Source organism: Carcharodon carcharias, chromosome 13 (genome assembly GCF_017639515.1).
Source record: "Carcharodon carcharias isolate sCarCar2 chromosome 13, sCarCar2.pri, whole genome shotgun sequence".
NCBI classification, from domain to species: domain Eukaryota; kingdom Metazoa; phylum Chordata; class Chondrichthyes; order Lamniformes; family Lamnidae; genus Carcharodon; species Carcharodon carcharias.
The window spans coordinates 369,280-394,230 of NC_054479.1; the positions used below are offsets into that span (position 1 = coordinate 369,280).

Here is a 24,951-nt window from a genome sequence, read left to right on the forward strand (position 1 = left end):
CCACACCTACATCCTCAGACACTCCCAGGTGCCGGGGCTCTTCAGTGCTCCAGCCCGGCTGGATGGATGGCTGCTGGGTGACAAGGGCTATCCCCTCAGAAGGTGGCTCATGACACCTCTCCCCCATCCAAGAACAGAAGCTGAGCAGCGGTACAATGGGAGCCTCCACAAGGGCTGTGGTGGAGAGAGTCATCGGTCTTTTTAAGATGCACTTCCGATGCCTGGATCGCTCAGGGAGCGCACTCCAGTACCCCCCAGATCGTGTCTCAGTGATAGTGGTTGCATGCTGCACTCTCCACAATCTGGCGCTGGAAAGTGGGGACACAGTGGACGATGAAGACGTTGACTCAGTGGCTGCGGCTGCACAGGATGAGTCCAGCAGTGAGTCCGAGGATGAGCACAGGGAGATGCTGAGGGGGTTAAACGCTGACCTGGGCATACTCCAGGGAGGCAGGGACACCCGGGAGGCTTTAATCCAATGAACCTTCAGCCAGCACAGCACAGATGGATCTCCAGGACAAGCCTGGGCTGTAGACTCCATACTGGAGACATTAGTGCAAAATCTGCCAGGTTAGCAACAGTAACTAAGGACCTTGTTAATAAAGCTCAATGTCAAACAACTCACTCATAACATCGTGGCTTCCCATCCACTTGCAGCAGTAAGGAATCACCCTGAGGCTTGGAAACATGTCAGAATTTATTGCAAATGTAACTTCATAAAGCAAAAAAAAAAACGGTGTTGGACATCACACCAAGTCTTCCAGAAAGTACTATGGACCAACATAACAGCATCAGTGGGAAACCCGGGGTGTGCCTAAGGTACCTTAAATTTATGCTCACAGGCTCTACGTCTTGGTGCTGCCCCCTCGCCGGGAGTGGTGTCTGAGCCAGCCTGCTCACTCTGCTGTCCTGTTGGCCTTGATGACCTTGGTGGGTGTCCTCTGGCCCGTGGAGCCTATGCTGGCACAGCCTGGGAGGGAGCTGCCAGTTCCACAGCTGGCATCTCCCTAGTCGTCACGGCCTCACCAGATGCAATGGTCACTGGCAGAGGGGCGGAGGAGCTGCTGCCGTCATCCAGAGTGCCCTGAGAGGTGCCCGCAGAGACTGACAGGCAGCTGCTGCACTGATGTGAGGTCACTTCGGACCTCCCTGCTCACTGTGGATGAATGGGCACTGAGCTGGGATACTTGGTGCCCAGACCATCTGCCACATGGGCAATGACCAGCTGAGGTCAGTGCCAATGTGAGGTACTTACTGGTCCAAGCGCAACCCCAGGAAGCCCTGATAGGTCTCCTGGAGGAGCCTCTCCACGAGAGTCGCCACTTTCTCTATGGAGGACGCTTGGCACTTGGACATGTGGCTCATTGCTTTGGTGATCGTCTGCGTAGACTCCCCCAGCACAGACACCATGCCACGCATAGCCTCATGTATCTCCGCCAGATCGTCCCGCACACCTTGCTCAACTTCCAATGTTCACTGCCTCACGGGCAACTCCAGAGGCACATCATCAGCCACCAACCGAGCATGTACCTGGTCCCCAGCAACCCTCCGACTGGCGGTGCCCTGGGCGCTTCTGTCTCTGTCCACACCTCAAGCGAGTGTGAAGTGCCCTCACCGCTGTGCCCCGGGACACTAGCCGATGTTCTAATTCCCAGTGAGGTGCTAGTATCTGCGCTGGTGCCTGCCTGGCTGAGATGGCGTGGCGCTGGTGAGTGGATTTGCTCTGCCTCCTCCTCCCGGCCCTGCTCTGGCGATGCTGAAAGGAAGAACAAGGATTTTTGATTAGTTACAGTGCAGACAGTGTCAGTTTGCATACTGCTCCCTCGGATCATTATGCGCTCATCCTTCCATAATCAATGGTAACCCTGTGTTGCTAACTTCAATCACTGAGCATTCAGCAGTGTCATGGCTTCTGGGACACACATGGTGATCTGACTGCTCCCCAAACATATCACCCCGTGACAGCCCAGCCTCCCTGTCACCTGGGGACCTGGGGAAATGGCCCCTCTCCAGATCCATGGCCTGCTGCTCGAAAGCCGTTAGGATGGCCAACAAGGCCGGGCCTCCGCCAGTCCGCATTTGTTCAGAGGCACCGTGCGCAGCAAGGATTAGTGCGGCCTGCACCTGAATTCCCATCACATCCCTGCCACCCCAGCCAGAGTGGGACATTGCAGGACTCCAGCTATTCATCACCCTGCAGCTACCACACACTCACCCAAACAAGCCAGGGCTGACTGCACCCCCACCCCTGTCCCATTACCCAAATGCTGCCTCCATCACATGAAGCAACACAAGGTGTCACTTTGCTAAACAAGAGGCACAAGCACGTGGAGGGCAAAGACCAGGAGGTGGGTTGGTGCCCCACTAACTGGAAGCTCCCCTCCCAGCACATTAGCATCCTGACTTCGACAAGCTTCCCAGTTCCAGCTCTCTGCCTAGGTGCAGACCCTTGACTTTCAACCCCATTGTATGCTCTGGGTGTCAGTGTCAGTGTCACACATGCTGCGGATACAGAACACATCCTAGTTTAACCTTCTCAGACTGAACTGAGTATGGGCAATCTCTGCTGGCCCACCCAGCGAGGGATACATGCTGTGAGGGATTCAGTGCCATAACTGTACTCAAGAGTTGCCGGAGGGGGGAGGTTGGGGGGGACAGGGTGACTGGTGCATTAAGCAACTTGAGCCAACCTGGTGCTCACCCTTCCCGAATGCAGGAGATGGTTGAGTCTATTGCAGCACTGGAGCCACGTGTGTCGCACCACACAGGAGCTCACACTCTCGGCCACCTCCACCCAGGCATGTTTGGTCAGGTGGCCTCCAACTCCCATCCCTCGGAAGAAGGACCTCCGGCTGCGCTGTCACCTCCTCCAGGAGGGCAGCTAGGCACTCATCGGAAAAACGAGGGGCACACTGCCCTGCTGGCCTACCCTCCGGCCTGGCCTTCCCCACTGGCCTACCCTCCGGCCTGGCCTTCCCCACTGCCCTGCCCTCCGGCCTGGCCGACCCGCTGGCCTACCCTCCGGCCTGGCCTTCCCCACTGCCCTGCCCTCCGGCCTGGCCGACCCGCTGGCCTACCCTCCGGCCTGGCCTTCCCCACTGCCCTGCCCTCTGGCCTGACCTGGCCTTCTCCACTGCCCTGCCCTCCGGCCTGGCCTTCCCCACTGCCCTGCCCTCTGGCCTGACCTGGCCTTCTCCACTGCCCTGCCCTCCGGCCTGGCCGACCCACTGGCCTACCCTCCGGCCTGGCCTTCTCCACTGCCCTACCCTCCGCCCTGGCCTTCTCCACTGGCCTACCCTCCGGCCTGGCCTTCTCCACTGGCCTACGCTCCGGCCTGGCCTTCTCCACTGCCCTACCCTCCGGCCTGGCCTTCCCCACTGGCCTACCCTCCGGCCTGGCCTTCTCCACTGGCCTACCCTCCGGCCTGGCCTTCCCCACTGCCCTGCCCTTTGGCCTGGCCTTCTCCACTGCCCTGCCCTCCGGCCTGGCCTTCCCCACTGGCCTAACCTTCGGCCTGGCCTTCTCCACTGGCCTACCCTCAGGCCTGGCCTTTTCCACTGCCCTGCCCTCAGGCCTGGCCTTCTCCACTGGCCTGCCCTCCGGCCTGGCCTTCCCCACTGCCCTGCCCTCCGGCCTGGCCGACCCGCTGGCCTACCCTCCGGCCTGGCCTTCTCCACTGGCCTACCCTCCGGCCTGGCCTTCTCCACTGGCCTACCCTCCGGCCTGGCCTCCTCCACTGCCCTGCCCTCCGGCCTGGCCGACCCGCTGGCCTACCCTCCGGCCTGGCCTTCTCCACTGGCCTACCCTCCGGCATGGCCTTCTCCACTGGCCTACCCTCCGGCCTGGCCTTCCCCACTGCCCTGCCCTTTGGCCTGGCCTTCTCCACTGCCCTGCCCTCCGGCCTGGCCTTCCCCACTGGCCTAACCTTCGGCCTGGCCTTCTCCACTGGCCTACCCTCAGGCCTGGCCTTCTCCACTGCCCTGCCCTCAGGCCTGGCCTTCTCCACTGGCCTACCCTCCGGCCTGGCCTTCCCCACTGCCCTGCCCTCTGGCCTGACCTGGCCTTCTCCACTGCCCTGCCCTCCGGCCTGGCCTTCCCCACTGCCCTGCCCTCTGGCCTGACCTGGCCTTCTCCACTGCCCTGCCCTCCGGCCTGGCCGACCCACTGGCCTAACCTTCGGTCTGGCCTTCTCCACTGGCCTACCCTCAGGCCTGGCCTTCTCCACTGCCCTGCCCTCAGGCCTGGCCTTCTCCACTGGCCTACCCTCCGGCCTGTACTTCTCCACTGGCCTACCCTCGGGCCTGGCCTTCCCCGCTGGCCTACCCTCCGGCCTGGCCTTCTCCAACAGCCTACCCTCCGGCCTGGCCTTCTCCGCTGCCCTGCCCTCCGGCCTGGCCTTCCCCGCTGGCCTACCCTCCGGCCTGGCCGTGCCCACTGCCCTACCCTCCGGCCTGGCCTTCCCCACTGCCCTACCCTCCGGCCTGGCCTTCCCCGCTGGCCTACCCTCCGGCCTGGCCTTCCCCACTGCCCTGCCCTCCAGCCTGGCCTTCCCCACTGCCCTGCCCTCCGGCCTGGCCTTCCCCACTGGCCTACCCTCCAGCCTGGCCTTCTCCAATGGCCTACCCTCCGGCCTGGCCTTCTCCACTGCCCTGCCCTCCAGCCTGGCCTTCCCCTCTGCCCTGCCCTCCGGCCTGGCCTTCCCCACTGCCCTACCCTCCGGCCTGGCCTTCTCCACTGCCCTGCCCTCCGGCCTGGCCTTCCCCACTGGCCTACCCTCCGGCCTGGCCTTCCCCGCTGCCCTGCCCTCCGGCCTGGCCTTCCCCACTGCCCTGACCTCCGGCCTGGCCTTCACCACTGCCCTACCCTCCAGCCTGGCCTTCTCCACTGCCCTACCCTTTGCCTGGCCTTCCCCGCTGCCCTGCCCTCCAGCCTGGCCTTCCCCGCTGGCCTACCCTCAGGCCTGGCCTTCTCCAACGGCCTACCCTCCGGCCTGGCCTTCTCCACTGCCCTGCCCTCCGGCCTGGCCTTCCCCGCTGGCCTACCCTCCGGCCTGGCCTTCTCCACTGCCCTGCCCTCCGGCCTGGCCTTCCCCACTGGCCTACCCTCCGGACTGGCCTTCTCCAGTGCCCTGCCCTCTGGCCTGGCCTTCCCCACTGCCCTGCCCTCCGGCCTGGCCTTCCCCACTGCCCTACCCTCCGGCCTGGCCTTCTCCACTGCCCTGCCCTCCAGCTTGGCCTTCCCCACTGCCCTGCCCTCCGGCCTGGCCTTCCCCACTGCCCTACCCTCCAGTCTGGCCTTCCCCACTGCCCTACCCTCCGGCCTGGACTTCACCACTGGCCTACCCTCCGGCCTGGCCTTCTCCACTGCCCTGCCCTCCGGCCTGGCCTTCCCCGCTGCCCTGCCCTCCGGCCTGGCCTTCCCCAGTGCCCTACCCTCCGGCCTGGCCTTCTCCACTGCCCTACCCTTTGCCTGGCCTTCCCCACTGCCCTACCCTCCGGCCTGGTCTTCTCCACTGGCCTACCCTCAGGCCTGGCCTTCCCCGCTGGCCTACCCTCCAGCCTGGCCTTCTCCACTGCCCTGCCCTCCGGCCTGGCCTTCCCCACTGCCCTACCCTCCGGCCTGGCCTTCCCCGCTGCCCTGCCCTCCGGCCTGGCCTTCCCCGCTGCCCTGCCCTCCGGCCTGGCCTTCCCCACTGCCCTACCCTCCAGCCTGGCATTCTCCACTGCCCTGCCCTCTGGCCTGGCCTTCTCCACTGCCCTACCCTCCGGCCTGGCCTTCCCCGCTGCCCTACCCTCCGGCCTGGCCTTCCCCACTGCCCTACCCTCCGGCCAGGTCTACCCGCTGCCCTACCCTCCGACCTGGCCTTCCCCACTGCCCTACCCTCCGGCCTGGCCTTCCCCACTGCCCTACCCTCCGGCCTGGCCTTCCCCACTGCCCTACCCTCCGGCCTGGCCTTCCCCACTGCCCTACCCTCCGGCCTGGCCTTCCCCGCTGCCCTACCCTCCGGCCTGGCCTTCTCCACTGCCCTGCCCTCCGACCTGGTCTACCCGCTGCCCTACCCTCCGGCCTGGCCTTCCCCGCTGCCCTACCCTCCGGCCTGGTCTACCCGCTGCCCTACCCTCCAGCCTGGCATTCTCCACTGCCCTGCCCTCCGGCCTGGCCTTCCCCACTGCCCTACCCTCCGGCCTGGCCTTCCCCACTGCCCTACCCTCCGGCCTGGCCTTCCCCGCTGCCCTACCCTCCGGCCTGGTCTACCCGCTGCCCTACCCTCCGGCCTGGCCTTCCCCGCTGCCCTACCCTCCGGACTTGCATGCTCAGTAGAAGCCGTCTGCTGAGCCCTTTTGCTGGCCATTGTCAGCAACCTTGCAAAAACTGCCAGGCCTTCATTTAAACAGGCGGCTGGGTCGCCATTACACCCGGTGATCTGTGCACACCCACCACTGGGTCGCCATTACACCCAGTGATCTGTGCACACCCACCACTGGGTCACCATTACACCCAGTGATCTGTGCACACCCACCACTGGGTCGCCATTACACCCAGTGATCTGTGCACACCCACTACTGGGTCGCCATTAGACCCGGTGATCTGTGCACACCCACCACTGGGTCGCCATTACACCCAGTGATCTGTGCACACCCACCACTGGGTCGCCATTACACCCGGTGATCTGTGCACACCCACCACTGGGTCGCCATTACACCCAATGATCTGTGCACACCCACCACTGGGTCGCCATTACACCCAGTGATCTGTGCACACCCACCACTGGGTCGACATTACACCCAGTGATCTTTGCACACTCACCACTGGGTCGCCATTACACCCAGTGATCTGTGCACACCCACCACTGGGTCGCCATTACACCCGGTGATCTGTGCACACCCACCACTGGGTCGCCATTAGACCCAGTGATCTGTGCACACCCACCACTGGGTCGCCATTAGACCCAGTGATCTGTGCACACCCACCACTGTGTCACCATTACACCCAGTGATCTGTGCACACCCACCACTGGGTCGCCATTACACCCGGTGATCTGTGCACACCCACCACTGGGTCGCCATTACACCCGGTGATCTGTGCACACCCACCACTGGGTCACCATTACACCCAGTGATCTGTGCACACCCACCACTGGGTCGCTATTACACCCGGTGATCTGTGCACACCCACCACTGGGTCGTCATTACACCCAGTGATCTGTGCACACCCACCACTGGGTCACCATTACACCCAGTGATCTGTGCACACCCACCACTAGGTCGCCATTACACCCAGTGATCTGTGCACACCCACCACTGGGTCGCCATTAGACCCAGTGATCTGTGCACACCCACCACTGGGTCGCCATTAGACCCAGTGATCTGTGCACACCCACCACTGGGTCGCCATTACACCCAGTGATCTGTGCACACCCACCACTGGGTCGACATTAGACCCAGTGATCTGTGCACACCCACCACTGGGTCACCATTACACCCAGTGATCTGTGCACACCCACCACTGGGTCACCATTACACCCAGTGATCTGTGCACACCCACCACTGGGTCGCCATTAGACCCAGTGATCTGTGCACACCCACCACTGGGTCGCCATTAGACCCAGTGATCTGTGCACACTCACCACTGGGTCGCCATTAGACCCAGTGATCTGTGCACACCCACCACTGGGTCGCCATTACACCCAGTGATCTGTGCACACCCACCACTGGGTCGACATTAGACCCAGTGATCTGTGCACACCCACCACTGGGTCACCATTACACCCAGTGATCTGTGCACACCCACCACTGGGTCACCATTACACCCAGTGATCTGTGCACACCCACCACTGGGTCGCCATTAGACCCAGTGATCTGTGCACACCCACCACTGGGTCGCCATTACACCCAGTGATCTGTGCACACCCACCACTGGGTCGCCATTAGACCCAGTGATCTGTGCACACCCACCACTGGGTTGCCATTACACCCGGTGATCTGTGCACACCCACCACTGGGTCGCCATTACACCCGGTGATCTGTGCACACCCACCACTGGGTCGCCATTAGACCCAGTGATCTGTGCACACCCACCACTGGGTCGCCATTACACCCAGTGATCTGTGCACACCCACCACTGGGTCGCCATTACACCTGGTGATCTGTGCACACCCACCACTGGGTCGCCATTACACCCAGTGATCTGTGCACACCCACCACTGGGTCGCCATTAGACCCAGTGATCTGTGCACACCCACCACTGGGTCGCCCTTACACCCAGTGATCTGTGCACACCCACAACTGGGTCGCCATTAGACCCGGTGATCTGTGCACACCCACCACTGGGTCGCCATTACACCCAGTGATCTGTGCACACCCACCACTGGGTTGCCATTACACCCAGTGATCTGTGCACACCCACCACTGGGTCGCCATTACACCCAGTGATCTGTGCACACCCACCACTGGGTCGCCATTAGACCCAGTGATCTGTGCACACCCACCACTGGGTCACCATTACACCCAGTGATCTGTGCACACCCACCACTGGGTCGCCATTAGACCCAGTGATCTGTGCACACCCACCACTGGGTCGCCATTACACCCAGTGATCTGTGCACACCCACCACTGGGTCGCCATTACACCCAGTGATCTGTGCACACCCACCACTGGGTCGCCATTACACCCAGTGATCTGTGCACATCCACCACTGTGTCGCCATTACACCCAGTGATCTGTGCACACCCACTACTGGCCGGCCACTCCCGCTATCCTTGGGAGTCGAGAAATACGGGCGGTGAGGACCTGATCACGAGCAGTGATCGGGTCTGTGCCTGTCTACACCTGCTCCTGCTCAGCCTACCCGACAAGGGGAAAATTCTCCCCCATGAGAATTATTATATCTTCCTGACATAGTCACAGTATTTATATGGCTGGTCCAGTTCAGTATCTGGTCAATGGTAACCCCCAGGATGTTGATAGTGTGGATTCCGTGATGGTAATGCCATTAAATGTCAAGTGACAATTGTTAGATTCTCTCTTGTTGGAGATGGTCATTGCCTGACACTTGTGTGGTGTGAATGTTACTTGCCACTTGTCAGCCCAAGCCTGGATATTGTCCAGGTCTTGCTGCATTTGGACATGGACTGCTTCAGTATCTGAGGAGTTGTGAATGGTGCTGAACATTGTGCAATCATCAGCGACCATCCCCACTTCTGATCTTATGATGGAAGGAAGGTCATTGATGAAGCAGCTGAAGATGGTTGGGCCTAGGACACTACCCTGAGGAACTCCTGCAGTGATGTCCTGGAGCTGAGATGACTGACCTCCAACAACCACAAACATCTTCCTTTGTGCTAGGTATGACTCCAACCAGTGGAGAGTTTTCTCCCTGATTCCCATTGACTCCAGTTTTGCTAGGGCTCCTTGATGCCACACTTGGTAAAATGCTGCCTTGATGTCAAGGGCAGTCACTCTCACCTCACCTCGGGTTTGAGCCAAGTCTGTAATGAGGTCAGGAGCTGAGTGGCCCTGGTGGAACCCAAACAGGGCATCAGCTGAGCAAGTGCTGCTTGATAGCACTGTCAATGACCCCTTCCATCACATTACTGATGATGGAGTAGACTAATTGGGGATGGTAATTGGCCAGGTTGGATTTGTCCTGCTTTTTGTGTACAGGACATACCTGGGCAATTTTCCACATAGCCGGGTAGATGCCAGTGTTGTAGTTGTACTGGAACAACTTGGCTAGGGGCGTGGCAAGTTTTGGAGCACAAGTCTTCAGTACTGTTGCTGGAATATTGTCAGGGCCCATAGTCTTTGCAGTATCCAGTGCCTTCAGCTGTTCCTTGCTACCATGTGGATTGAATTAAATGGTTTGAAGACTGGCATCTGTGGTGCTGGGGATCTCCAGAGGAGATGGAGAGAGATGGATCATCCACTCAGCACTTCTGGTTGAAGATTGTTACAAATGTTCAGCCTTATCTTTTGCACTGATGTGCTGGGCTCCCCCATCATTGAGGATGGGGATATTTGTGGAGCCTCCTCCTCCAGTGAGTTGTTTAATTGTCCACCACCATTCATGACTGGATGTGGCAGGACTGCAGAGCTTAGATCTGATCCATTGGTTGTGAGATCGATTAGCTCTGTCTATCACTTGTTGCTAATGCTGTTTGGCACACAAGTAGTCCTGTGTTATAGCTTCACCAGGGTGACACCTCATGTTTAGGTGTGCCTGGTGCTGCTCCTGACATGCCCTCCTGCACTCTTCATTGAACCAGGGTTGGTCCCCTAGGTTGATGGTAATGGTAGAGTGGGGGATATGCCGGACCATGAGGTTACAGATTGTGTTCGAGTACAATTCTGCTGCTGCTGATGGCCCACAGTGCCTCATGGATGCCTAGTATTAAGGTCAAATAAAATATTTTAAAAATTCAATCTGGTGAAATGTGTAACCAAGTTCCCATCCCTCGGTGACCCAAAGAACATGGAAGTTGTCATTCTTAGCCACACTTCATATGTTAATCTTCATGGTGAATATTCATATGCAGCTGGTTTCATAATAGGGTGAAAATGAGACTTGTCCTTTAGCTGGGGCGCTAATAAAATTAAATAAAAGGTTGTCAAAAGCACTTTAGCTGCTGAAACACTGGCTCCTATCAAGACAGTAGATATCAGATTTATTTGTCAAACCGTTTGAGTGAGGATCTTTAGAATGAAGCACACCAAAGATGGTTTACCTGTTGAATATTATGTAGATAATTGTTCATTGTTGGATAATGTACACTCGGAGGAAAGTGAGAGTGAGGAAAGGTTACAGATTGAGCTTGTTGGCTTGAAGCAAATGCTGGAGAGAAAGGAAATCTCTAAAATTAAATTGAAGAATGCAACTGATCAACTATCAGCTTGTTTTACAAAATACCAAGAAATTGTTGAGGGTCTTTGAGGAAGGGCTGTCTCAGTGTAAACAATTGTTGAGGGTCTTTGAGGAGGGGCTGTCTCCTCAAAGTGTAAACGATTGATGCAGAATATGGAGGCGTGTGGTTTAAGCTGTTTTGAAAATTTACGTATTAACTCCAATTTTTATTTAAAGTGAGAGAAGGGAATCTGATGTGTTTCATTGTATTTAGGTGGTGGATATTAACTGGGGATGCAGATGACCTGCTACAACTAGACATAGACCAAAACTCTGGTTGCTGGGTTAGAATCTATCTGCTTGCAAAGTAACACTCTTTAAGTAATTATATATATGTGTAAAGATTGGTTTCAGTTCTATCCTTCACTAATTGACTTTCTGGAATAGAACGGAGTCCAGAGAGTCAACAGTGTGATGGCTGAGTTGGATCAGGAGGAATTTGGCAATATTTAACCCTCATTTGGGCCATTTTCTGGCTGCTGTTGAGATGGGTGGCCTTGCTCTTCCTGCATATCCTCCTCCCTCTCTTCTTCCTCCTCATCCTTTTCCCCTCCTTCTCCTCATTATCTCCTCCTCCTCCTCGCCTTTTCCTCATCCTCTTCCTTGCCTCCTTCTCTCCCTCTCCCCCCCACCCCTCTACTTACTATGGGTTCTTGTTTTTTGGTTCCAAGATGATGTTGATAATCACACTTACAGTTTATAGAGATCAGAAACTCTACGTTTAATTTTTCCAAGCTGCCTGGAGCAAGAGTGAAACCAGATTGAACTGCCTATGTACACATCACTTCAGTCTCTAGTGCAGCTGTGAAATGTGGCCCCCTGGAACACTTATATGTAACTCATCAGTTCCTAGCTTCTTATTGATATTTACAGATAGTCCAACAACATATAACGGTCCTCACGCTGCTCTTTCAACTTCTTCTTCTCCTCTTCCTCGTTCACCTTTTTATCCCCCTGTTCCCACTCGTTGGGCAAATTTATGGAGCCGATTGGACAAGTTGAAGAAAGGGGGGAACAAAGGGAATGGGAACAAAGTGAAAACATGGGATGAGGATGAGGACACTGCTTGTAGGTGGGTAAACTGCAGCACGACTGGTGGGGCCGAATGGCCTCTTCCCATGCAGTAAATTGGAATTTAATCTGTGTTTTTTTTTGTTTCTGGATCCAGAATGTCCAGATTGACCCCAGCAATGGATTTGCTTACACAGTTTGGCAGGATGTGCCTGTTCCATTCTACATGTCCATCTATTTCTTTCACATCGTGAATCCCGAGGGAATTCTCCATGGAGAGAAACCTGTTGTTGCACAACGTGGACCATATGTTTATAGGTACCGGCTGTCACTTAGCATTGTTTATTACTTTAGTGTTTTATCCCAAAATGAAATGGTATAGTCCCAGGAATTGTAGATATTTATATTCATTTCTATAGGAATTGGGAAAATAGAAAATAGAGAGAAAATTAATTCATAATAAGAACAAAAATGACGAGAGATATTCAGCAGGTCAGGCTGCTCCTGTGGAGAGAAATCAAGTTAAAGTTTCAGGTCAAGATGAAGATTAGAAATGAAGATGGAAATGTCAGAGTTTTCCCATCAGCAGAATGGGGGAGGGGGTAGGAAGAACAAAGGGAAACTGTGATAGGGCAGAGGGCAGGAGAGATTATAGAACAAAAGGCTTCATGGTACACTAACCAAAGAGAGCGGTAATAGGTATAGTAAAGAAACAAAAGGTTGTGCCTGAGTGAGGCATGCATAGTTACATAGCAACCATCCAAATCTTCCCTCCTGGGAACTCTTCCCCCTCTTAGTTTATGGCCCTCTCTAGAGCCCGAGTATACGATTTGCCAGGACAGTGGTCCCAGCACAACTCAGGTGTAGACCATCCCGATGTACACCTCCCACTTTCCCCAATACTGGTGCCAGTGCCCCATGAACTAAAACCCATTTCTCCCACACCAATCATTAAGCTCTCTAATCTGATTTACTCTACTCCACATTGTTTGTGGCTCAAATAGTAATCCAGAGATCATTACCTTTGTGGTTCTGCTTTTTAATTTAGCCCCGAGCTACTCATACTCCTTCCGCAGAACCTCTCTTAATCCTCCCTATGTTGCTGGTATCCAAGTGAACCACGACAACTGGACCCTTTCCCTGCCATCCATCCTCTCCAGGCCTGGGGAGATGTCCCTAACCCTGGCACTGGTCGGGCAGCACAGCCTTTGTGACTCACACTCTTGCCTGCAGAGAAGAGTGTCCATTCCCCTGACTAGACTGTCCCCTAATACAACTACATCCCTATATACACTCCCACTTGAATTACTTTCTGTCCATTGTGCCGTGGTCAGTTTGCTCATCCTCCTGGTAATCCCTTTTGTCATCCACACAAGCTGCAAGAACATTGAACCTGTTGGACAATTGCAAGGACTAAGCTCCTGCATTGCTACCTCTCTACCCCTTACCTGCCTCACTCACAGACACACCATCCTACTGCTGAGCACAAACCAAATCAGAAAAGCTTATTCCTGGAAGGAAGTGTTGTGAGGTTGCATGTTCTCTCATGAAAGTGTCTAGAGGTTTGTATGGTTGAACAATAACTGTTTATTAAAAACACATCACCTCATTCATATATGCATGTACAGTCATGACTAGGTATTATCCTCATGCCTTTACCAGACTCATTCCTACACTCTACTATCCCATGTGACTCTCTACATCATAATGTAGGCGGTGCTGTTTCCCCAGTCCCACATTAAATCTTACAGTCCTGAACACCCTAATACTACACCTCCCCCCAAGTCTTTACCCAAATGTATTTATAATATTTGCATGTTACTCCTTCCTTCCCCAAGTCTCTGACTTTACAGATTCAGATAGTCTGGAGGTTTTCACATTCTTTCAGATCTCGTTCTTTTTAAGTTTGGAGGAGTGGTAGTTTCGACTGCTTTGGGCTGACTTGGTTGGACTGGAGTTGAGGTTGCAGTGCTTGGTTTTCAAATACTCGGGTGTCAACATCTGGTTCATTTTTTGCACACCTTTGTTGTATTTTTCATTGTTGACAATCTGTCTTTGGTTGGAAACCATGGGATTATCCCTCTCCTTTCGGAGGGAATGGATACCATGGGATTATCCCTCTCCTTTCGGAGGGAATGGAAACCATGGGATTATCCCTCTCCATCCGGAGGGAATGGATACCAGGGATTATCCCTCTCCATCTGGAGGGAATGGATACCATGGGATTATCCCTCTCCATCTGGAGGGAATGGATACCATGGGATTATCACTCTCCATTTAGAGGGAATGGATACCATGGGATTATCCCTCTCCATCCGGAGGGATTGGATACCAGGGATTATCCCTCTCCATCTGGAGGGATTGGATACCAGGGATTATCCCTCTCCATCCGGAGGGAATGGATACCATGGGATTATCCCTCTCCATCTGGAGGGAATGGATACCATGGGATTATCACTCTCCATCTGGAGGGAATGGATACCATGGGATTATCCCTCTCCATTTAGAGGGAATGGATACCATGGGATTATCCCTCTCCATCCGGAGGGATTGGATACCAGGGATTATCCCTCTCCATCCGGAGGGATTGGATACCAGGGATTATCCCTCTCCATCCGGAGGGAATGGATACCATGGGATTATCCCTCTCCATCTGGAGGGAATGGATACCATGGGATTATCACTCTCCATTTAGAGGGAATGGATACCAGGGAATTTCCCTCTCCATCTGGAGGGAATGGATACCAGGGATTATCCCTCTCCATTCAGAGGGAATGGATACCATGGGATTATCCATCTCCATTCAGAGGGAATGGATACCAGGGATTATCCCTCTCCATCTGGAGGGAATGGATACCAGGGATTATCCCTCTCCATCCGGAGGGAACGGATACCAGGGATTATCCCTCTCCATTCAGAGGGAATGTTCTCTGTTCATCGAGTGGACTTGGGTTTTCTTTTTCGTGGGTCCGCCTGGTTTTTCCTGGAAGATGAAGGCTTATCACCGTTATGTTTGTATGTTTCTCAGCCTTGAGCTCAGCCTGCAGTTTGGCTTTTAATTCTGTGCTCTGTTTCTTCACATGTACGTGTGCCTCCCTGAGTTTTGTCTTGGCGAGTTGTTGATCGCTTCTGTCCAGCTCCTGGATCGACTCCATGTTGCGTGTGTAAGCTCAAAGCTCCAGCTTCATTGCTGTAGTTTTTCTGGGCTCTGACGCACAGCTGTTTGACTCTGAAGTTCTGGCTCAACTTTCTGCTGCTGCTCCTCCTCTGTTTCATACATACATACATACATACATACACACAGATATACATACGTACATACATACATACATACATACAGACATACATACGTACATACATACATACATACAGACATACATACATACGTACGTACATACATACATACATACATACATACAGATATACTTACGTACATACATACATACAGACATACATACGTACGTACATACATACATACATACATACATACATACAGATATACTTACGTACATACATACATACAGACATACATACGTACGTACATACATACATACGAACTAGGAGCAGGAGTAGGCCACTTGGCCCCTTGAGCTTGCTCCGCCATTCAATAAGGTTATGGCTGATCTGAATGTAACCTCAGCCTCACATTCCTGCCTACCCCGATAACCTTTCACCCCTTTGTTAATCAGGAATCTATCTAGCTCTGCCTTAAAAATATTCAAAGACTCTGCTTCCACCACCTTTTCAGGAAGAGAGTTCCAAAGACCCACTACCCTCTGAGAGAAAAAATTTCTCCTCATCTCTGTCTTAAATGAGCAGCCCCTTATTTTTAAACAGTGACCCCTAGTTCCCCGACAAGAGGAAACATCCTCTCCACATCCACCCTGTCAAGACCCCTCAGGATCTTAAAGGTTTCAATCAAGTCACCTCTTACTCCTCTGAACTCCAGCAGATACAAGCCTAGCCTGTCCAGCCTTTCCTCATAAAACAACCCACCCATTCTAGGTATTAGTCTAGTAAACCTTCCCCGAACTGCTTCTGCGCATTTACATCCTTCCTTAAATAAGGAGACCAACACTGTACACAGTACTCCAGATGCGTCTCACCAATGCTTTGTAAGACTGAAGCATAACCTACTTTTGCAATCAATTCCCTTTGCATTAAACGATAACATTCTATTAGCTTTCCCAATTACCTGCAGGACCTGCATACTAACCTTTTGTGATTCATGCACTAGGACAGCCAGATTCCTCTGAATCTCAGTGCTCTGGAGAGGTGATGGGGTACTGGTATTGTCACTGGACTAGTAATCCAGAGACCCAGGGTAATGCTCTCAGGACCCGCATTTGAATCTCACTACAGCAGGTGGTGGAATTTGAATTCAATAAAAATCTGGAATTAAAATTCTGATGATGACTCATGAAACCATTTTCATAAAAACCTATCTGATTCACTAGTGTCCTTTAGGGAAGGAAATCTGCTGTCCTTACCTGGCCTGGCTTTTAATGCCCTCTGAATAGGGTAATTATTGAAGTGACTTGACCAGTGATGCCCACATCCCATGAAAGAATTTTTAAAAATTTATTATGCTTGTTTTTATTCTTCCTTCCAGGTATGCCTGAGTGATTTCACATTTCCCCACGTTATACTCCATTTGCCAGACCTTTTCCCACTCATTTAACCTCATGTCACTTTGTAATCTCCTTACATCCTCTTCACAACTTACTTTCCTACCTATCTTTGTGTCGTCAACAAATTTAGCCACCGTACCTACACTCCCTTCATCCATTACAATTTTATAAATTGTAAAAGGTTGAGGTCCCAGCACTGATCCCTGTGACACACCACTCGTCACATCCTGCCAACCTGAAAAAGACCCATTTATACCTACTGCTTCCTGTGAGCTAGCCAATCTTCTATCCATGCCTATATGTTACTCCCTACACCATGAACTTTTATTTTCTGCAATAACCTTTCATGTGGCACCTTATCAAATGCCTTCTGGAAATCTAAGTGCAGTACATCCACCTTTATCCCCTTTATCCAAAGCATATGTGATTCCTTCAAAGAACTTCAATAAATTGGTTAAACATGATTTCCCTTTTACAAAACCATGCTGACTCTGTCTGATTGCCTTAAACTTTTCTAAGTGCCTGCTATAACTTCTTTAATAATAGCTTCTAACATTTTCCCTGTGATGAAAGTTAAGCTGACCTGTAGTTTCCTGCTTTCTGTCTCCCTCTCTTTTTGAATAAAGGAGTTATATTTGCTATTTTCCAATCTAATGGAACCTTCCCTGAATCTAGGGAATTTTGGAAAATTAAAACCTGTGCATCAACTATCTCACTAGCCACTCCTTTCAAGACCTTAGGGTGAAGTCCATCTGGACTTGGGGATTTGTCAGCCTGCAGCCCCAACAATTTGCTCAATATCACTTCCCTAGTGATTGCAATTTTCGCGAGGTCCTCCCTCCCTCCCATTTCCTGATTTACAGCTATTTCCAGGATATTACTTACTCTATAGGGAAGACCGAAGCAAAATATCTGTTTAGTTCATCCACCATCTTCCTACTTTCCATTATCAATTCCCCAGATGCACTCTCTATAGGACCAACGCTAGCTTTGTTAACTCTTTTCTTATTTAAATATCTATAGAAACTCCTTCTAGCCGTCTTCATATTTCTAGCCAGCTTCCTCTCGTAATCTAGTTTTTGCCTCCTTATTAATCTTTTTGCCATTCTTTGCTGTTCTTTTTATTCTTTCCAATCTTCTGACCTGCCACCCATCTTTGCATAATTATTTGCTTTTACTTTAAGTTTGATACTGTCTAAATTTTTTAGTTAACCACGGATGGTGGGTCCTCCCCTTGGAATGTTTCTTTCTCATTGGAATGTATATATTCTGTGTTTTCTGAAATATCCCTTTAAATATCTGCCACTGAACTTCTATTGACCTATCCCTTAACCTCATTTGCCAGTTCACTTTATCTAGCTCTGCTTTCATGCTCTCACAATTGCCCTTATTGAAGTTTAAAATACTAGCCTTGGACCAACCCTTCTGTCCCTGAAACTGAATGTAAAATCCAATAATATTATGATCGTTGCTACCTAGGGGTGTCTTCACTATGAGGTTATCAATTAATCCTATCTCATTGCTCAATACCAGACCTAGTATCGCCTGCTCTCTGGTTGGCTTCAGAATGTGCTGTTCTAAGAATCTATCCCAAAAACATTCTATGAACTCCTCATCTATACTAGCTTTGCCCGTCTGATTTTTCCAGTCTATATGTAGATTAAAATCCCCCATGATTATCGCAGTGTCTTTTTTGGAAGTTCCCATCATCTCTTCCTTTATACTCTGTCAAATTAGGGGGCCTGTACACCACTCCCACAAGTGATTTCTTGCCTTTATCATTCCTCATCTCCACCCAAATCACTTCTACATCCTGGTTTCCTGAAATTAGATCATCCCTCTCTAATGTGCTAATACCATCATTAATTAACAGAGCCACCCCTCCACCTTTTCCTAACTTCCTGTCCTTTCTAAATGTGACATTCAATATTCAGTTCCCAATCAATGTCACCCTGTAGCCATATCTCTGTAATGGCTATCAAATTGTATTTATTTATTTCTATTTGTGCTATCAGTTCATCTGTTTTATTTCAAATGCAATGCACATTCAGATACAGAGCCTTTAATTTTCTCCTTTTATTATTTTTGTAATCTCTAGCCTTATCTGCTGATTTACTCTTAGATTTGTACTTTCCGTCCCTTCCTGTCACAGCCTGTTTATCATTTCCCATATTAATACCTGTCTCTCTCTTGCCTTGTCTCTACTCTTCTGTTTACCACGTCTTCCCAAGTTTGATCCCTTGCCCCACTGTTTAGTTTAAAGGCCCCTCTGCTTCCCCAGTTATGCGGCTCACTAGAACATCAGTCCCAGCACAGCTCAGCCCTCACTTTCCCCAGTACCTGGTGCCAGTGCCCCATGAACCAGAACCCACTTTTCCTACACCTTTGACTTTGAGCCACATGTTCATCTCTCTAATCTTATTTGCCTGATGCCAATTTGCATGTGATTGAGGTAATAGTCCAGAGATGATTACCTTTGTATGATGGTGCTCAGTGTTGGTGTCCAAAGGGACCAGGGAGTTTTTGTTCATAAGTTACTGAAAGCTAAGGTGCAGGTGCTACAAGCAATTAGGAAGGCAAAAGGTATGTTAACCTTTATTGCAAGAGGATTTGAGTACAGGAGTAAAGAAATCTTGCTGCTGTTGTTTAGAGCGTTGGTGAGACTGCACTTGGAGCATTATGTGCAGTTTTGCTCTCCTCACTTAAGGAAGGATATACTGGCCATAGACGGAGTGCAAAGAAGGTTCAGCAGACATATCCCTAGGATAATGGGATTGTCCTATGAGGAGAGGTTGAGGAGACTGGAGACTGGGCCTGTATTCTCTAAAGTTTAGAAGAGTGCAAGTTGACCTCATTGAAGTGTACAGAATTCTCACAGGGCTCGACAGGGTAGATGCAAGAAGGATGTTTCCTCTGGTTGGGGGAACCAGAACCAGGGGACAAAGTCTCAGAATAAGAGGTAGGCCATTTAGAACCAAAATGGGGAGGAATTTCTTCAGAGGGTGGTGAATCTTTGGAATTCCCTACCCTGGAGGCTCAGTCATTGAGTATGTTCAAAGCAGAGGTTGATAGATTTCCAGATACCAGTGACATCAAGAGATACGGGGATGGCGTTGAAATAGAAGATGAGCCATGATCTAGTTGAATGGTGGAGCGGGCTCGAGGGGCCAAATGGCCTACTCCTCCTATGAGTGAGTGTCAGGGGCAGGTTGTGAGGTATTTTTGTTCTCTGCCCATTAAATACTGTCTTGAAACGTTACAAACTTATTTCATGTGGGATCCATGCAGCAGACACTGGAGAATTTCATCTGCTTGATCCAGGCTGGATTTAAAGTCAGGTCTCAGTGACTGCTACTGCATCACTCAGTTTCCTGTTGTTGGTTGCTAATTGAAGCCAATGATATGCATTGCCAGAGTCGGTCTCAGTCCTGCACTATCTAAATGCTGCAAAATTAAATGATGAGCAATGGGATATGATTGGTACCTTGCAAGTGGGCTGCCCTGATGATTCAGAAGTAATGTAGTTATAAGTGAGTACTAGTAATTGGATCCCATGACTCCTCATTATTAAGTGGGTAAATAAAATATTGTTGTAAACCTTGGTGACATTGGTTCGTTCTTGAAGTGCAGATATATTTATGATAACTGCTTTGTATATTGTTTAACTGTTGATTTCTCTCTATTTAAAGGGATTCAGATGAACATTGGATTTGGATTCAGACCATTGAAATTTTCAGATCCTGGATCTGAGGTCCAAACACTGCACTACTCAGCCCATCGAGTCACACTCACACGCACGCTCACTCACTCACACACACTCATTCACACTCGCTCACTCACGCATGCTCACTCACACACACTCACTCACGCACACTCACTCATGCACGCTCACTCACTCACGCTCGCTCACTCACTCACACACGCTCACTCACACACGCTCACTCACTCTCACTCACGCTCGCTCACGCTCGCTCACTCACACACGCTCACTCACACATACTCACGCACGCTCACTCATGCACGCTCAGTCACACACACTCACACACACGTTCATTCACACAAGCTCGCTAGATCACTCACGCTTGCACGCTCACTCACACCACACTCACTCACACACACTCTCACGCTCACACACGCTCGCTCACTCAGTCATGCTCACACACGCACTCACTCATGCACGCTCACTCACACACACTCACTCACACACACACACACACGCTCGCTCGCTTACGCTCGCACGCTCACTCATGCACGCTCACTCATGCACGCTCACTCATGCTCACTCACTCACGCACAGCACACACACACACTCTTGCTCACACGCTCGCTCACTCTCACACTCACTCACAGATGCACTCTCTCACACACACACACACACACACACACACACACACACACACACACAATCTCCCCCACCAGCAGTCTCTCTCTCTCCCTCCCTCCCAATCTCTCTCTCTCTCTCTCCCTCTATCTCCCTCCCTCCCCACCAGGCTCATCACTGCCATGTGCCGGTGTTTAGGCTTCAGAAAGAAGAAAGCAGCTCCTCCAATCAGAGATAGTTTCTCTCCCATGTTTGTTACTGATAGGCTCCCTAGTGAACCTATCAATAGCAAATGTGGGAGAGAAATGACCTGTGATTAGAGGAGCAACATCCGGCAGGATCTCGGACTTCACTTCCTGGCATTTTGGCCGCCTGGTCCACAGGTTGGATGGAGGGGTGTAGAGGGATAGTAGCATGTTGAACAAGCTTGGTTTAGAATGTCAGATTGGGCTACCTGAGGACTGAGTACAGGGGAATACAGTGAAATCATTTCCCTGTGCGGTAACTCCCTGTGTTAAAGTTGCCACATTTTAAGTCATTTCGATGTAATGTTGGCCAGTTACTGGGACCTGCACATTCTCCTTTAGGATCAGGAATTTCCTTTTAAAGTTGTTTCACACCTGAGCTGAAGTATGGCCGAGTGAACCAATCTGTATCTCTCCCTGAGCCCCACCTCCCTTCACCTCACCAGCTCGTGGCTCAGCTCCGGCAAGCTGACACTGTTCTTCCTGCCTCTCACTGCTCATCTCCAGAGTCCTTGCTCACAGGGAGGGTTCAGGAGAGGGAAGCTGAGAGCAGAAGAGGTGAGGAGCAGGAGGTTAAGTGAGAGGAAGGGCCTACAGTGACTGGAAGGGTCAGGTAGCAATGGAGGTCATGAACCGGAGAGTCATTGAGAGGGACGGTGCGCAGGGAGTGGGACACATGGTGAGGGGGAGGTTCAGTGAGCAGCATCAGCAGCAAGTGGGAGGTAAAAAGAAAGTTACCATATTTCTTTTTTTTAATGTACTTTAATTTAAAAGTTATTTCATTTACCAATACAGGAATTTGGCAATGTATAATGTTACAACTTACAGGGTTTAATGTGTTAGTGTTTTTTTTTCTTCTGATGAGTAAGGTACAGAACCAAACTGTAGCTTTTACATGGGATTTATGGAAAAATCTGATTGGCTTTAAATTGTTTCACTTAAAGTTGCACTTTTCAGGAACACAAGAACTTTAAGCGAGGATCTACTTTACATAATGAACAAAGTGTTATAATCCCAGCTGAGGTTACCCCTGGATAAGCCAGATCCCAGGGTGGAACCTGGTTTGATAGATCCTAAATTTTATTTTTTGTTTAGATAGGTGGAGAGTGGCCACTGAACAGAGGCACAGGAGTCAGCTCATGAACTTTTAACAAAAGCATAAAACATTTATTAAACAAATAAAGTTGAACTATATTACAATACTCCTTCACCCACAACTATATCTTTACAGATATATACAGATTTGTAAGGATAACACAAGTTACAAAAGCTATTTGATACTCTCATGTCCACAGTAAGTACACAGTCCATGTAAACCAATAGGCACTCTGTGGTCAGATGCACCAAACTCTGAAACCAAATGACAGATGTCACCCCAGACAGATGCTATGGATCTTCCTCAAGTCCCCCCAGACACTTGTCACACTGTGAGCCAACCAGTCTCGCTGAACTCCATCTTTCACACAATGGATTCCAATCTCCACTCTCAAAAAACACACTTCGGAATCTTCTCCCAAACTAATGTTTTCTCTCAGACGCCTTCCACAAGGGTTCACCTCCATGGTTTTGATGTCTACTTCCGATGTTCCTCTACCCTGGGTCACTACTCACTCACACTCATACGCACTCACTCGCTTCCTTCTACGCACTCTCTCTCTCTGACTCAGCCATGTGAACAGAACACTACAGCTTCACATGCCCATAGTAAAGAGTTACAGACCTTCAACTGTCTCTTTGGATCTTCTGGCTTCTCCCAAGCCTATATTGCTTTAAATCTGTGTTCTGCAGCTTTCTCCCTTTAGCTTGGAGCCTTTCTCTGCTCCTCACTTTTAATTTCATTTAACAGGATCTTTTCCAAATTCCTGTTCATTCCCTTTGACTAGAAGGTCTTCTCAGGACCCCTCTTCTGTTCTTTGGGGAAACCTGCTTCCTGCAGTTCCCTCCTGAAGGCTTCTGCTGGCAGCTGCTTTCAGCTTTAGTTTGTGACTTGTTATCTGTCTCTCTCCTTTACTACTTCAGCTGCCAACCTCTTTCAACTTTTGAGCACACTGACCAACTGAACTCAAACTGCTTTCTGTTTCCCTGTGGGTGTGTGTGGGTGTGTGGGGCCTCTCTGGACCCCTATTGCTAGGCAAGAGCACAGTTTTACTGCTTTGTTTTAACTTCCCTAAACCACTACCCCCCACCTTGATAACACAGCTCTCCACTTCAAGGGTCATAAAACTCAATAGAATGCAGGTATCTTTTAAAGTGAAATTAAAACTCAGCCTTATCCTTTTAACCCACAAAATACAGAAACGCAACTCAGACTAAAACATTAAAGCTAAAATCCATTCCTAACACCTCCAAATACACAAATAACTTACTTAAACTATCCCTATTTCCTAACAAGTGTTACAGATTTTGCATTAACAGAGGGGATAAGTTATCATTTAATGATTGTGAAACTTCCAATTAAATAATGAAATAAAACGAAATATTGTAATTATTCCATGTTTCTCCTTTGACAGAGAATACAGACCAAAAGGCAACATAACCTTTCATGAGAATTACACCGTTTCGTATCGGACATATCGCCAATTTCATTTTGTTCCTGAGAGGTCGGTTGGCAATGAGAGTGACCAGCTTGTCCTGCCAAACATGCTCGGTCTGGTAGGTGTCAGTGTCCCCGGGCTCGGTCTGGTAGGTGTCAGTGTGACCAGCCTCGCTCTGGTAGGTGTCAGTGTGACCGGTCTGGTAGGTGTCAGTGTGACCGGTCTGGTAGGTGTCAGTGTGACCGGTCTGGTAGGTGTCAGTGTCCCCGGGCTCGGTCTGGTAGGTGTCAGTGTGACCAGCCTCGCTCTGGTAGGTGTCAGTGTGACCGGTCTGGTAGGTGTCAGTGTGACCGGGCTCGGTCTGGTAGGTGTCAGTGTGACCGGTCTGGTAGGTGTCAGTGTGACCAGCCTCGCTCTGGTAGGTGTCAGTGTGACCGGTCTGGTAGGTGTCAGTGTGACCGGTCTGGTAGGTGTCAGTGTGACCGGTCTGGTAGGTGTCAGTGTCCCCGGGCTCGGTCTGGTAGGTGTCAGTGTGACCAGCCTCGCTCTGGTAGGTGTCAGTGTGACCGGTCTGGTAGGTGTCAATTTGACCGGGCTCGCTCTGGTAGGTGTCAGTGTGACCGGTCTGGTAGGTGTCAGTGTGACCGGTCTGGTAGGTGTCAGTGTGACCAGCCTCAGTCTGGTAGGTGTCAGTGTGACCGGTCTGGTAGGTGTCAGTGTGACCGGTCTGGTAGGTGTCAGTGTGACCAGCCTCAGTCTGGTAGGTGTCAGTGTGACCGGTCTGGTAGGTGTCAGTGTGACCGGGCTCGCTCTGGTAGGTGTCAGTGTGACCGGTCTGGTAGGTGTCAGTGTGACCGGTCTGGTAGGTGTCAGTGTGACCAGCCTCAGTCTGGTAGGTGTCAGTGTGACCGGTCTGGTAGGTGTCAGTGTGACCGGGCTCGGTCTGGTAGGTGTCAGTGTGACCGGTCTGGTAGGTGTCAGTGTGACCGGGCTCGGTCTGGTAGGTGTCAGTGTGACCGGTCTGGTAGGTGTCAGTGTGACCGGTCTGGTAGGTGTCAGTGTGACCAGCCTCAGTCTGGTAGGTGTCAGTGTGACCGGTCTGGTAGGTGTCAGTGTGACCGGGCTCGGTCTGGTAGGTGTCAGTGTGACCGGTCTGGTAGGTGTCAGTGTGACCGGGCTCGGTCTGGTAGGTGTCAGTGTGACCGGTCTGGTAGGTGTCAGTGTGACCGGTCTGGTAGGTGTCAGTGTGACCGGGCTCGGTCTGGTAGGTGTCAGTGTGACCGGTCTGGTAGGTGTCAGTGTGACCGGG

The 24,951-nt window shown here is 51.2% G+C and overlaps 1 protein-coding gene across 1 annotated transcript in view; it reads left to right on the forward strand.

Moving 5' to 3' along the window:
- The first annotated feature begins 2,264 nt into the window (after window positions 1-2,264).
- Window positions 2,265-24,951, forward strand: part of LOC121285649 (scavenger receptor class B member 1-like) — a 77,172-nt gene continuing 54,485 nt past the window's right edge. Inside the window, exons 1-3 of the mRNA XM_041202307.1 lie at window positions 2,265-2,348; window positions 12,069-12,229; window positions 23,619-23,760. Of these exons, the coding sequence (XP_041058241.1) occupies window positions 2,265-2,348; window positions 12,069-12,229; window positions 23,619-23,760 (387 nt within the window). The remainder of the gene's footprint in view (window positions 2,349-12,068; window positions 12,230-23,618; window positions 23,761-24,951) is intronic.